Genomic DNA, 15464 nt, shown 5'->3' with positions numbered 1-15464 from the left:
CCTAGGCGCTCCGCTCAGTTGTTTCCACCAAAGCGGTGCTTTTCGAGGATAGGTAAATGAAGCGTTTCTAAGTTTCTATTGAGCCGTGGTGGCCGAGTGGTTTGAACCTATGGCCTCTCAAGCAGAGAATTGTGGGGTCAAACCCCGGCTCGCACCTCTGAGTTTTCCTAAATTCATGTGCAAAATTACATTTGAAATATACCACAAGGTTTACGGTGAAGGAAAAACATAGTGAGAAAACCTACACAAACCGGCGAAGTAATTAAATGGTGTGTGTGAAGTTCCCAATCTGTACTGGGACCGCGTGGGAACTACGGTCTCAGCCCTCTCATTCTGAGAGGAGGCCTGTGCCCAGCAGTGGGACGTATAGGCTGGGATGATTTATAGTGGATCAACTTATTTCCTGAACTGTTGATAATCTTTCCTTGTTTTAAACAAGGAAGTATAGTAAGGTCACGTTGATTGTATTATACTTAGCAAAGTACAGACAATAATAGGTTTTTTCATCATTCCAATAGAATTTCTTTCAAGCATAACTTTAGTTTTTGTCCGCTCCGGCTTCATCTTAGACTGTGACTGATGGAAGCCCTGAATTCTTATATTATAGTATTATAGTGTAGTATAATCTAAATCGTTGTTTCAATATGTCCAACATGAGCCTTGTTTTCACAAATACATGATCTGTAAACCTAATCATCAAAAAGTTGGAAACCCCCGACATTCACTTCAAAGTTCAATATCTCGAAAACGGCTGAACCGATTTTGATAAAACATGTCTAAGAACCATCGCTAAAAAACCTGCTTTCAAATAAAAAAAGCTACGGTGCCACAGACAGACACATGGACACACATAGCGGTCAAACTTATAACACTCCTCTTTTTGCGTCGGGGGTTGTATAAAATAAAATATATATCCGCGGTAGCCTAATGGTTTCACCTATCTATGGCTTCGCAGGTAGTGGGTAATAGGTTCGAGCCCGGGCTGGCAACTCTGATTCTTTGCGGAATTTATACACACACACACACACAAACATCACGCCACTTTTAGCAATTTTAGGTTTTAAGTTTGACAAAAACGGTACAATAGTGGCAGGTTGCCAGCCTGTCACGTACGGTATACCTTAACCTATATCCTTTGTCGCCTCTTACGACATCCACGGAAGAAATGGACAGGTGTTATTCTAACCCGACTCCGCACGGGTAACACGGACGGAATTTATACATTTGAAATTCACCATGAGCTTTACGAAGACATCGTGAGCAAACCTGCACACACCTGCGAAGTAATTCAAAGATGTGTGAAGTGCCCAATACGTACTAGACCCGCGTAGGAACCAGAAACCAAGGATTTTCATTCTGAGATGTCTGTACCCTGCAGTGAGAATGAGATGTATACGGGCAGAGATAAAAACATCAACCTGTAAAACTATGCGTAGCGCAGATACGCGATATTTAGTAATATGCATCATCATGTCAGCTGTAGGACGTCCAGTGATGGACATAGGTCTCCCCAGACCTTTAGTTGCTTCGGTTAGAAGCAACCCACCAAGACGTGAGCCCGCGGCATTAAACCAGCGGGGCTACTCCGAAAATCGAAGTTTGTGTCCTTCCGTCCCTCTGACACTCGTACTATTTAATAGGAGAGTGAGAGGGACGATACGATACGAACTTCGAATTTCGGAGTATACCCTCAGTACCCTTAGTGTAAGTTTTCGGTTACAAAATACGTCTCGATCGCGTTCGCGTTAAAATCTCAATTTGTATGCAAACACTAACAGTGCCCTAGCGGAACGTTTGCGATGTTCGTGTTTCCATACAAATTGAGATTTTAACGCGAACGCGATCGAGACGTATTTTGTTACTGAAAACTTACACTAAGGGCACAGGTCATCCGTCCATCTCGTTGGTGAACGTCCTACGCTACGCTAGTCGATCCGCGGTCTCCATTCAACGATATTCAACTTTTATAAAAAAGTTGTCCAGTTGGGTAGGTCCAACTTCGACAAAGAGGTCGCCCGAAGAATCCAACTCGGATGGGCAGCGTTCGGGAAACTTCGTGATGTCTTCTCGTCCAATATTCCGCAGTGCCTGAAGACTAGAGTCTTCGACCAGTGTGTGTTGCCAGTGATGACTTATGGCGCTGAGACGTGGTCCTTGACTGTTGGCCTCTTAGAGAGGCTCAAAGTCACGCACGAGCTATGGAGAGAGCTATGCTTGGAGTTTCTTTGCGCGATAGAATCCGGAATACGGAAATTCGTCGAAGAACTAAAGTCACTGACATAGCTGGAAAAATATGCAAATTGAAGTGGCAATGGGCAGGCCACATCGCTCGAAGAACAGATAACCGTTGGGGGAGAAAAGACCTCGAGTGGCGACCACGAACCGGAAGACGAAGCGTTGGCAGGCCTCCCACCAGGTGGACTAACGACATCGTGAGAGTAGCGGGAAACCGGTGGATGCAAGTGGCGAGTTGTCGTTCATTGTGGCGTTCTAAGGGGAGGCCTTTGTCCAGCAGTGGACGTCTTCGGGCTGATGATGATGATGATGATAAAAAAGTTGCTATATTGCAATTTAAAATCATGACGTAAGAACAATCACAAAAAGAAGCGGATACTCGTATTTAAAAGTCTGCATGAAATAATTATAACTTTTCACCTGTTAACAGAGCGGAACGCTTAAAACTGTGAAATCATCAAATTGTATGTTAAAAATTTGTGAGTGTAGTTGGTGTTGCTAACCTTACAATCTTCCTGCTTTTTATTTTACCTATAAAACTTTTCAATTAAAATATTTTCTTTTGGATAAGTAATATTTTTTTTTTTACAAAACTTGCGTCTCTGAAGTATTACTGGCCCCTGTACATACAAAATTACAAAGTGCTACAAATTGGCATAATTGTTAACTTTCTCGTACAAAAGTGACGATTATGTAGAACTAGCCGTTGCCCGGGACTCCGTCCGCGTAGTATTCCTTTATCGCTATCCCGCGGGCACCATCCAATTTTCCGGGATAAAAATTATCCTATGTCTTTCCCGGGGACTCAAACTATCTGTATACCAAATTTCAGCTCAATCGGTTCAGTGGTTTTGACGTGAGTAACAAACATCCTAACATCTTCACAAACTTTCACATTTATAATATTAAGTAGGTAGTAGGAATGTAGAATTGTAGTACTTGTTATACAGGAGCCTGAAACCGTATTGTCTAACGCACTGACATACGCGATCGCATTCACCGTCTCTTTCTACGTGTAAAGGTGCGACCATACCGCTGCTTAAAAAACGGTGACGGCACGGAATCGCAGTGACGCACCGTATGCGCACCGTTTTTATCGCATGCTCTCCAAAATACGGAATCGCAGTGACGTGCCGTACCTAAACTTCAGGACTTTACCGAACAAAAGTCTTGTCGTTTACGGCCCGTCACTGCGATTCCGCACAGTTTGCGTATTTTAAGCAGCAGTGTAGAAAGCATGCAAAAAAAACGGTGCGCATACGGTGCGTCACTGCGATTCCGTGCCGTCACTGTTTTTTAAGCAGCGGTTTGATCGCACCTTTATATACGGTGGGTATGACAGAAAGAAAGAAGTTGTGAACACTATTGTTATTCAAAGTGTGTTATACAATAAGGCTGCATTTCCACCGAAAGATGTGCAAGGATGTGTGCGAAGAACGTGTTCTTCATGAACCAATAGAAACACTTCATTTATCTATCCTCGCACAGCACATCTCTGATGGAAATAGCTGAGCGGAGCGAGGCGAGGTAAATGAAGGGTTTCTATTGGTTCGTGGAAACACATAATCCTCGCAACACATCCTCTCACAAGTGGAAATGGAGCCTAATGCCTCTGGTGTCATGTACCCTATGCAATGTTTCGACATCAGAGTGACCTGTTAATACCATTGTTCCAGGTGATAGAAGAGAGAGCAAAGGCCATAAAGAGAGTCCTGGAGTTCATTGCTGAGCACAGACTGCTCTTCACTAGCATGGAATTTGATCATTTTATGCAGGTATGTGCCGGCTTATGCCCGAAAGAGAGTTATTTTCAGGGTCTGATTCCATCCCTTTTCAGAAAAAAAGCCTTTGAATGGTCGTTTTTTTTTTTATTCGACTGGATGGCAAACAAGCATATGGGTCTTCTGATGGTAAGAGATCACCACCGCCCATTAACATCTGCAACACCAGGGGTATTGCAGATGCGTTGCCAACCTAAAGGCCTAAGATGGGATACCTCAAGTGCCAGTAATTGCACCGGCTGTCTTACTCTCCACGCCGAAACACAACAATGCAAGCACTGCTGCTTTACGGCAGGATTAGCGAGCAAGATGGCTCATAGCCATAGTTGCTCATTGAATAGCCCAAAAGACTTGCTTACCCTTTGGTGTAGTAAGTCGAAACATACAACCTGTGGGGTAATTTCGGTTGTCTTGAAACTTGAAATTTAGGTATGAAGTTAGTTCTTATTCTTGACGATCGGATGGGTAAGTGGTTAGAGAACCTGACTACGTAGCTTGAGGTCCCGAGTTCGAATCCCGGCCGGTGCAGATATTTGTATGAATAATACGAATGTTTGTTCTCGGGTCTTGGATGTTTAATATGTATATAAGTATGTATTTATCTATATAAGTATGTTTATCCATTGCCTAGTGTCGACAGTACAAGCTTTGCTTAGTTTGGAACTAGGTCAATTGGTGTCAAGTGTCCCATGATATTTATATTTTATATTTATATATTTATTTTCGTGCACTTTAATGTGCTAATGTACGCAATAAGTTCAATGGAAGTATAGACCCAAGACAATGTGACAAAGAATTGCTTTATACCACGGCAGTGACTATTCCTTAAACAATTATATTAAAATTTCTTCGAGAAATTTTTGTTAAAATATCCATCATCATCATCCCAGCCTATATACGTCCCACTGCTGGGCACAGGCCTACTCTCAGAACAAGAGGGCCCTGTTGTTAAAATATACTTAGTATAAATCTAAAAATCATAATTTTTACGTCAATGTCAGTAGCTATGTAAAATAACCCCACACTGCGCACATTTAGCTCAACAGAGCTCCGCTAACATTCAGGCCCTGTCCGCACTGCGGGTTTTCACCGCGCGGTTTTTTCACGCAATTCTGTAACACATTCAATCTTACACGTACGAGTATCCGCACTGGCGGAAAAAAAAACTGATCTGATGCAAATTGAATGCGATGCAGTACGGATTTAATAATTAGTAACTCGATAACAAGCATTCTTATAATAAGACCAAGCTATACTTGGTTTGGTTAGGTATTTAACTAAATGTAAACAAAACAACGTCAATTGGTGTCGTAAACATTGAAATTCCCCCATTAAACTGTAAACATTTACATTTCTGTATTGAAATACACTAGTCTAGTTTGTATTACTATGATAGATGAGTAAAATGTTTATCCAAACCAAGTATAGATCGATTTTTCATCCCTGAAAACTCCCACATGACAAACATCGAAATCGTTGGAGCCGTTTCTGAGATCCCCGAAATATATGTACAAGAATTGCTTGTTTAAAGGTATTAGATAGATAGATAGATATACGACCGATATTTTAGTTTCTACTGTTTTATTGTATAAGTTCTGTTATCATTGCTTCTGATTGATCCTTATCACTGTGTATGTGTATGTACAAATATCGCCGAAGCCGGAGTTACTCAAAGTCAGGCCCCCAAGATACAGGTCTTTACCTATTTTGGGGGTCAGAATTTGACCATTCCCGCGACTTCTGTGTACAAACTTTCCATACTCATTGATCATTGTATTTTGGTTCAAGTTGATTGTACAATAAATCATTTTTTATTTATTACTAGCTCTTGCCCGCGGCTTCGCCCCCGTTGTAGTTTTTCTGTATTTTCTTCCATAAAAACCTTCTCCTGGCAGCAACGAACACAACAAAAAAAGAATTAGCGAAATCGGTGCAGCCGTTCCCGAGTTTTGCACTTAGCAACACATTTTACGATTCATTTTTATTTATAGAGATTATTATTATTTTATATATAATTCATGAGAATAAATATCGCGCGGTGAAATATTGCATTCGCCCTAACCAAATTGAAACAACACATTCATAAAACTGTAACAACAAATCTCCAGCAATAATGCTGAAATGTTTAATTTGAAGGAATTATATTATGTAGGCTCATTTTAAGTGAACTGTATTGTTCTTATGAGTACCTATATTAATAGATTAACAAAGTACATAATCCCGGTTTTATTCCAGAGCGGGTACCCGGCGCCCTTGCCGCTGCCGTCGCGGGGGGGCGGCGTCATCGACGCGATCCGCTCGGCGCTCCACCTGCCCATAGAGGACACGCCGCCGCTCGAGTACCAGACCGACGACGACGACCGGACCCCGCACCACACACCCACCGGTCAGCTCCCATCATCATCAGCCTATAGCACTGCTGTCTGCTGGCCACACGCCTCCGGGCGGACGACTTGCAGGTGGTAGGACCGCCGTGCAAGGTCCGCCCGGATTGCTGCCACCATCTTGCTCGCTAATCCTGCCGTGAAGCAGCAGTGCTTGCACTGTTGTGTTTCGGCGTGGAGAGTAAGACAGCCGGTGAAGTTACTGGCACTCGAGGTATCCCATCTTAGGCCTCTAGGTTGGCAACGCATCTGCAATCCCCCTGGTGTTGCAGATGTTTATGGGCGGTGGTGTTCTCTTACCATCAGGAGACCCACTTGCTAGTTTTCCACCCAGTCGAATAAAAAAAATAAAAAACTTTAATGCCATGATGCGAAAAAGAATCGCCCGCTGCTTTTCACAGTGCGGGCCAGCAGGGCTACTACGAAACTCGAAGTTCGTGTCGTGCGGTCCCTCTCGCTCTCGTATTATACAGTTTAAGTGTCAGAAGGACCGCACGACACGAACTTCGAGTTTCGAGTTTCGTAGTAGCCCTGCAGCTCCAGCCCCATCCTGACCACTGACGGACCTTTAACTTTTACTTTATCTTTCAGTACTTCACTTTTATTTCTTAGGAGCTGTTAAAACTAAACTAGTCTTAGTTATTTACTAAATTTTATTTGTGAATTAGTAATTATGGACCTCGTAGAACCGTATAGTTGTCTGAAACAAAAATCCTTATTAATATTATTAAAAAGTGTACCTTTTCTTTAAAAATGTATTTCATTTTTTCATACAAATTTTATACAAATACAAACAAATCATTTATTGCGGACTAAAAATCAAAAAATCAAATCAAATCAAATGAATCGGTCTTGTAAACGTCACAAAGCTGATATTTTTGTTTGTGGGACATTATTTCAAACTATCGAAATCGATCTTGATTCCGAGTAGGAAAAACTATATTTTTCTAAAATTAAAAAAGGGTTCACATTTTTGTGAAAGTTCCGTTTCCCCAATGAGCGCTGCGCCCTCCCCTGGGCTCGAGGCATCAGCTTTACCAGCAGCGTTTCGCAGGTCGTGACTCCTCCTGGCCGGAGGGCGCCCTACACTATTTGCCGACGCGCTCTCCTCTCAAGAACTCGTTTACTCCAGCGGTTGTCGGTGATGGCCTCTGCACCATTACACAACATTACTACAACCTTTTCCACCGGAGATGCAAGGATGTTGCTAGGATTGTGTTTGGCATGAAATAATAGAAATGCTTTTTTTATGTATAACGAGCAGGCGGGTCACCTGATGCCGAATCACCGCCGCCCATGGACATTTATAACATAGGCTGAGTTACGGATGCGTTGCCGGCCCTTTGAGAAATGAGGAGGCTCGTTTTTTCGAAGACCCCCAAGTTGTAACGGTGCGGAAATACTGATGTGTAAATATTAGTGTCACTTCAAGTCAAAAAACAGCTGCCAGCTGTCTAAAAGTTAGCGAAATTGCATTAAAGTTTTACCAAAATGATAAACATTTTCGAAAAACTCAGAGGTGCGAGCCGGGGTTCGAACCCACGACCCTCTGCTTGAGAGGCGATAGGTCAAACCACTAGGCCAGCTTTGCGGTGAAGGAAAACGTCGTGAGGAAACCTGCACAACAAACCTGCGAAGCGATTCAATGGTGCGTGCTAAGTTCCCAATCCGCACTGGGCCCGCGTGGGAACTATGGCCCAAGCCCTCTTGTTCTGAGAGGAGGCCTGTGCCCAGCAGTGGGACGTATATAGGCTGGGATGATGATGATGATAAACATTTTTACTTTCTTTTCAGCAGCCACCACACAACCTCAGCCATCCACCGACGAGACGGACTTCACAGCGATCCCCCAAATACCAATATACGAAGCAGCCAACGTGGAGCGACCCCCACTCTCCCCCGCCATGTCTCTCGAGTCCGTAGAGGACCTTAACGACGCTCTGTACGACGAAATAAGCAAAATAACAATAGAGAAAAGGAGCGCTGTCAAAAAAAAGCAAACTTTACCAGATCTAATCATATTCGATGAACCGTCTTGCTCAAATTTCGAAGATTACCACAACATGCCAAGGACTTCCGATGCTACGTCTCTCACTTCCACAAGTGAGACTAGAAGCAGTAGCCGGCTTTCTGTTTATAGTAAACAGAGTGCGTCTCTGTCTAACGTTGAGAGCAAGACGAGGACGGAGGATAGTTATATATTCGAAGCGGGCTATTTGCTGAATTTGGCGGCGCGGTGCGAGGACGCGAGGGATTATCAGAGAGCTTTCGAGTGCTACAAGTCTGGGATTGAGAAGATGCTGATTGGAGTTCAAAGTGAGTTTTACTTTATGTGTATAGCTGTGGTGGCCTAGTGGCTTGACTAACGTGACCAGACGTCCCTTTTTGAACGGGACTGTCCCTTTTTTTGATTACGAGTCGCGGTGTCCCAAAATGAAAACCGGGACGCGAAATTGTCCCGTTTTCAAAAATCGCGCGAAAATTCAGTTCTAAAGGCGATGTTGATAACTAAGGTGAGCATAAAAAAACGTGCCAAGAGTTTCATTCTTACTTAAAAGCATCACCAGCTGTGTTAAAGCAAATTTGTTCCTATGATAAATATAAATAAACATTTTGAATATATTTTTTAATTTCTAATAACTATAATAACAGTTAACTTTTTGTAAATAAATTACTTTTAAAAGTGTTTTTTTTTCTTTGACTACCTCTTAATTGACCTAAATAAACGAATGTCCGTTCTTAATCAAAAAATAAATGGTCACGTTAGGCTTGACCCATGGCCTCTCAAGCAGAGGATCGTGGGTTTGAACCCCAGCTCGCATTTCAGTTTCCTATGTCCCACTAATTTTAAGCTGAGCTTAGACTTGCAAGGAAAATCGTGGAAATTGTATTACATTACGGCGCTCGATTGACCACTACAAACTCGTTGGCTTTACGGCCTCGCAATGTAATGCGACTAGCACGATTTTTCTTGCAAGTCTAAACGCGGCTTTATAAACGCGAAAGATTGTAAAGATGTGTGTAGTGTATGGATGTGTATTACTCTTTCACGCAAAAACTACTGAATGGATTTCAATGAAACTACAATAATATAGCTCATACACTGCTACTTTTAATTCCGATATTTTCATGGGGTTGCGTGCGTTAACTTCTTAACCGCTGGGTTCATACAATTTGGATGGTTGTTTTAAATATGTATCTTCAATGATTTAATTTTTCTGGGAATTGCCACGGGTATTTTTATTAGTTACTCCTTTACACTTGTCCTTCCGTTGTGCTAATAAAATATTTACCCATACCATGTATTGAAGATCGGACATAAAATAACCTAACCATAAAAAAAACACTTTTAATACAAGCTTTTTTTGCTGACTACTTTTTATTGACTGTACTTGTATTGTCACCCAAACTGCATTTGCATATCAAATTTCAAGTCGATGCCATTAACCGTTGAAGAGTTCCGTCCTGCGGTGACGATCCTGGCCGGACTAGCAGGATGTCACTACTAGATTATTGTATTGTCACGCGATTTACATAAGTATTCCAAGAAGTCAATCTGGCTACTGGAAGTTGGTCAAATTTAACTTGCAAGATTTGATTACAGACAGACAGACAGACAACGGGACAGGTGAAACTAAATAAAAGCGTGTAATGAAAGAAATGATAAGATAATGATATATGCCTTGACAGAAATATTATTCCCAAATGTTTCATTTGCCGGGGACCAGTAATGCTCGATCCTATACTGCTCAGCCATCACTGTACGACCTGATAATACGAACTCATTTTGGATTAGAATTATCAAGTCGTACAATATTAGGTCGTGCATTATTAGGGTGTCCAAATTTTTGCTCGGCCTGTTAATGCTCGACCTGTTATTGTAAGTCGTTATAATCGGAATCCAATCGAATCGAATGACCATAGATTTGTGTTAGGTTGTGTTAGGTCCAATTGTGACCACAATGCGCGAGCCGAGCGAGCGTAGCGAGCGTGACGCGGCAACGGCCGGCGAAGCGCCAGGACCAAATTAAGTTATTTTCTACTAAATTTATTAATATTCGGTGTACACGAAAAACATGATCAATCGTGCGAATCGATTGTTTGCTGTCAAAAGTGTGCTCCGATTATTAGGTCGTACAAAATCAGGTTGTCCAATAGCACCTTGAACATTATCAGTACAGGGTGATAAAGCTCGACCCGTGTTCCGAGTGACATGTGATTGAATTATCAGGTCGTACAAAATCGGTCGAGCATTGTCCAGGTCGTGCAATAACTACACCCCATTTGCCCAACTGTTTTATTTCCTTACTCTCATGTTTCTCTGAAACCATAAATTTCTGTTTTTTCTTATGGTTTATAGGTTAGGTTTGTTTTATCCTCCTAATGCCCAGAGTCCTTTATAAAGAACTTATTGTAGTTTAAAATTAAACTATCATAAATTACATAAAGTTTGATGTTCATAAATCAAAAATTTGAGGATGAAATAATAAATTATTTACTAGATTACTCGAGTAGGGCTTATTCCATCTAATTTTCATTATGCCTAATTTACTAATTTTACTAAATTTCAAATTGCCAGTAGCTCATAATACCTAAATATCAAATTGTGTCATTCCTAAAATGAACAAATATCATAATGACTTTGACCTAAAACTTCTCATGTCCGAAATGCCTAAAAATTGAAATGTGCATTTGCTCAAATACCAAATCACAGATACGAAAAAAAATCTAAATAACTTAAGCTGAAAACTTCAGAAAAGCAAAATGTCACAGTTTCATAATGCCTAATTTTTATTATTAATAATGTACTACTGACAACGACGATGATGTTTGCCTGACATACCAATTCATCATTTGGCACTACAATGTATGTGGTCAGCACTAATGAAGATAAGTAAAGCATATTAATTATACTCTTACATGAAGGTTAACTAGCCTTTTTGAAATTTAGGTATTTTGGCACCTGGTTGTTTGTTTATATAGTGTTCTGCGATAAAGGTGTTGTGAAGTTTGTCCATTATGAAACTAACGCATTTTAAATTTCGGCCATATTAGGAACATGGAGTTTTGAGAAAAAAAGTTAGGTATTCTGTGATTTAGGTATTTTGACAATAAGTTCTTTTCATATCTAGGAGTATTGGTAAAAGGGTAAAATAGAAAATAGGTGGAATAAGCTTAGCCCTACTCGATTACTCAGATCCATTGGTTAGTATTACAAAATGATCTATAGCTATTGTTAGTAGAACATCCATTGATTGATTGAATGAAATTTAATTATATTAAACTCGTATCATCAGAAAGTTGACATGTTTGAGTATGAGGAGAGGGAGAGGGAGGGGGTCTGGTGGTCAGGGAGTTGACATGTTAGATTCAGAGAAAATCGTGAGTTGGGAAATGAAACGTTCGGGAATAATGTCGCCGAAAAGGACGACACTCTTTCCCGGCCCGGATAATACCGGGATGGAAATACCGACCCTGTTTTTCGTGTACACGCCCACAGAAGCTCCTTTCAGTTTCTACGGGCGTGTACACAAAAAACAGGGCCGGTATTTCCATGTCGGTGTTATCCCGGCCGGGAAAGAGTGTCACCCGCCGAAAACACAGAGAACCAATAGAAATATTTATCGTCACCTCATGATGTGACAATAAATATCAAACATGACTTCAGGATGTCACGAGTGGGCGAAATACCTAGAATTGTAATTTACTTTGTTGTTTTGAGTACTTTTGTCAACTCGGATATCTTACGAATCTTTATTAATAATTCGCAATATTGATGGCGCAAAGCATTGGCGGATGGCGGATGTACTCGACTGCCCGCGGATAGGAGGGTTATGTGTTTTAATTCACTTCAAAGAATAACCTAACCAACAAAAAGCTGGAAAACCCCTGACTTTGTCACATCGAAGTTCAATAATCCAAAAATGGCTGAACCGAATTTGATGCATGTCTAAAAACCATCGCTAGAAAACCTGCTTTCAAATAAAAAAACGCTTTCTAGTCGGTCCACACGTTTAAGAGCCATGGTGCCACGACACAGCGGTCAAACTTATAACACCCCTCTTTTTGCGTCGGGGGTTAAAAATAGGGTGAATTTCTTAATCCGTTACGTGTTGACCTTAACACGTGAAGGTATTAAGTTGAAATTAATATCAAATACTCAAGTCTGCTACTCCTTGGTAAAAAAACTTTAAGGTCTCTACCCACTACACCGTATCATGCCATGACCGTAATAGGAACGAGTCAGGAACGGAATGTCAAATGCATACATGGCACGCTACGGCGACGGTTGGTTATGAAACGTGCTAGTTAGTGGGCATAGTCTCATACTTTTCGATACAAAGAATATACAGGGTGGAAAGTTGAGATGGGGCAGCAAGGGCAGCTACTAGATCCCTTGCTGCTACGCGAATATGCTCTTAGGTGACCTTTACTAACTTTTACCTGTATGTAAAAGTTTTCTTTGATTTGTGGGTGTTCTGGTATTCTAACCTGAGTTGATCTCAAAGAGTGTTTTAATCCTTTATAGAAATGGGACCGATTGGGATTTATTTTAAAGTTTATGACGGTGGAAGCATTCTACACTTCCACTGAACGTAGATATAGTTAGTGTTTAGTATTGTAACTAAGGGACCCCATACATCCCTGTATTTTTATTATTATTATTTTTTGTATTTTTTTTCTTTAATTGTATAATATAGTTTTTAAGTATTTTATTTGTAATTATATTTTTATGAAAAAATTACTTTCTGCCAAGTTTCTTGCGGCGCATTCTTCTTGGCAATGATGGTCTATCCGAAAGCGCTGGTAGTTTAAAAAAATGACACGTGTAAAAGTGCCCATTGCGGCCTATTTACTGAATAAATCATTTGAATTTGAATTTGAACTGAAAAAAAAGTCAAATCTGTCGATTTTTTCGCTGACTGTACATTTTATCAAAAATCTGTGAATGTCGATTGTCATCACTCAAAAAGTTAGCAAAGGTCTCCTAAGAGCATTTTCGCGTAGCAGCAAGGGATCTAGTAGCTGCCCTTGCTGCCCCATCTCAACTTTCCACCCTGTATTTTTGCCTGTCACGTTGCTATACGGTCATGGTATGATACGGTGTAATGTTTAGATACCTTTAAAGTCAACGCAATGAAAAGACACAGTCATTAGAAAAGGTGTTTCCATACGTATTGCTGGTAAACCAAAACCAAAAGTGTACTTCAGCCGTAGGACGTCCACTGTTGAACATTAGGCCTCCCCTATAGACCTCCAGTTGCTGCGGTTGGAAGCGGCCTGCATCCACCGTGAACCCGCGGCTTTAAACAAGTCATCCGTCCATCTCGTTGGCAGACGTCCACTCGAGAACTTTTCGGCCCCAACGGCCATCCGTTCTCCGTGCTATATGGTTCAACAAGCTAATTCGCATGGCTATGTCGGTGAATCGCGTTCTTCTATGTATCTCCTCATTTCATCCATACTTATAAATGCGAAAGTGTGTTTGTACTTTGTATGTTTGTCCGTCTTTCACGTAGAAACGGAGCGACGGATCGACCTGATTTTTGGCATACAGATAGTTTATGGGCCAGAGAGTGACATAGGCTACTTTTTATCCCGGAAAAATACACAGTGCCCGAGGGAACAGCGCGCGATAACCGAATTCCACGCGGCCGAAGCCGCGGGCAAAAGCTAGTCTTATAATATATAGTAGTAGAAAAAACCCAAGTTCACAATTTACCGGAACACCCATTATAGCACACTTTTATGACTTGGGCTTGTCCTTTATCAGTAAACAGATAAGCGTTATCCATAGCGGCCCGTTACTCTTGTATTTAGTACGCAACCCAACACTCGATTAAATCTAAAGGTGGTTAAAATAAATAACACAACAGTTTGTCAATTAATGAACATTAAAAATATAGTCTAAATGTCTTTATTCTATGTAGATTCGAGCATTTATTAAGGTTATGGTCTTGTGGTTGGTGTTAATAAATAAGCATGGATTTTCTACACCTTTGTCAGTATGTGCAAGAGTACGACATGGTTGTAACTCAAAGTAAGTCTGTATATTAGTCTTCGTGGCTCAACAATAGACAAGTGTTCTAACTTAATCTTATTCGTCGGTTAGTTAGATTAAAAAAATATATATCGGATACTTGTTTTTTCGTACCAAATATCAAGTTTCTAGGACATTAGGAAGTACCCCAAACTATCCTAAGTCCTTCCCAGGGTCTCAGTGTTAAGGCGTGAAGTGTTAAATGACAAACAGATATACTTTCACATTAACAATATTACGGTGGAAGCATTCGACACTTCCACTGAACGTAGATATAATTACATATTATGTTTAGTTTTAGTTTTGTAACTAAGGGACCCCATTACATCCTTGTTACTCGTATTATTTTATTATTGTTCTTTTCGTGTATTTTTTTCTTTAATTTTATAGTGTAGTTTTTAAGTATTATATTTGTAATTATATTATTTTGAAAAAAAAAATGGCTTTCTGCCAAGTTTCTTGCGACGCATTCTTCTTGGCAATGATGGTCTTTCCGAGAACGCTGGTAGTTAAAAAAATTACGTGTAAAAGTGCCCATTGCGGTCTATTTACTGAATAAATTATTTCAATTTGAATTAGTAAAGATTAGTGTAAATTGTCCCGCATATTTGTTTTATTCCAGGCGACACGGACCCGCAGCGGAGGGCGCTGATAAAAGAGAAGACCAACAAATACTTGGCTTACGCAGAGGACATATACAAGAACCATCTCTGCAACGACGAGGAAACTGTAAGTCCTGAAATACCACTTGGCATATTCACCATTTGATTCCAGCCTTTGTATGTCCAGTCAGCGTCATATAGTACGTAGCAGTCAAGATCACCAAATACTGGAAACATACAAATAGTCATTAACATTGACCCAATCAAGGCGATCAAATTGCTCAGGACATCCATCGCGTACAAATAAATCGGAGCACGCACATCACCACTGATAGCGTAGCAGCCATAATATCCAAAAGTATGGGACACACTAGAAAACAGAGCTTTATATAAAAGGTTTAAGGTTTAATCTCGTGTTGAG

At 40.8% G+C, this 15464-nt stretch overlaps 1 protein-coding gene across 3 annotated transcripts in view; it reads left to right on the top strand.

Annotated features, from left to right (window-relative positions):
• LOC141440548 (ribosomal protein S6 kinase-like 1) overlaps nt 1-15464 on the top strand; it is a 34037-nt gene that overhangs the window by 1781 nt on the left and 16792 nt on the right. For 2 of the 3 annotated variants that reach the window (XM_074105094.1, XM_074105092.1), the window contains exons 3-6: nt 3912-4010; nt 6252-6402; nt 8195-8716; nt 15064-15170. In XM_074105094.1, the coding sequence (XP_073961195.1) occupies nt 3912-4010; nt 6252-6402; nt 8195-8716; nt 15064-15170 (879 nt within the window). The remainder of the gene's footprint in view (nt 1-3911; nt 4011-6251; nt 6403-8194; nt 8717-15063; nt 15171-15464) is intronic. The other variant, XM_074105093.1, reaches the window with a different exon arrangement.

The sequence above is a fragment of the Choristoneura fumiferana genome, chromosome 22 (assembly GCF_025370935.1).
Source record: "Choristoneura fumiferana chromosome 22, NRCan_CFum_1, whole genome shotgun sequence".
NCBI classification, from domain to species: domain Eukaryota; kingdom Metazoa; phylum Arthropoda; class Insecta; order Lepidoptera; family Tortricidae; genus Choristoneura; species Choristoneura fumiferana.
Note: the sequence above shows the minus strand (reverse complement) of the source record. Positions and strands in the feature narration are given on the sequence as shown.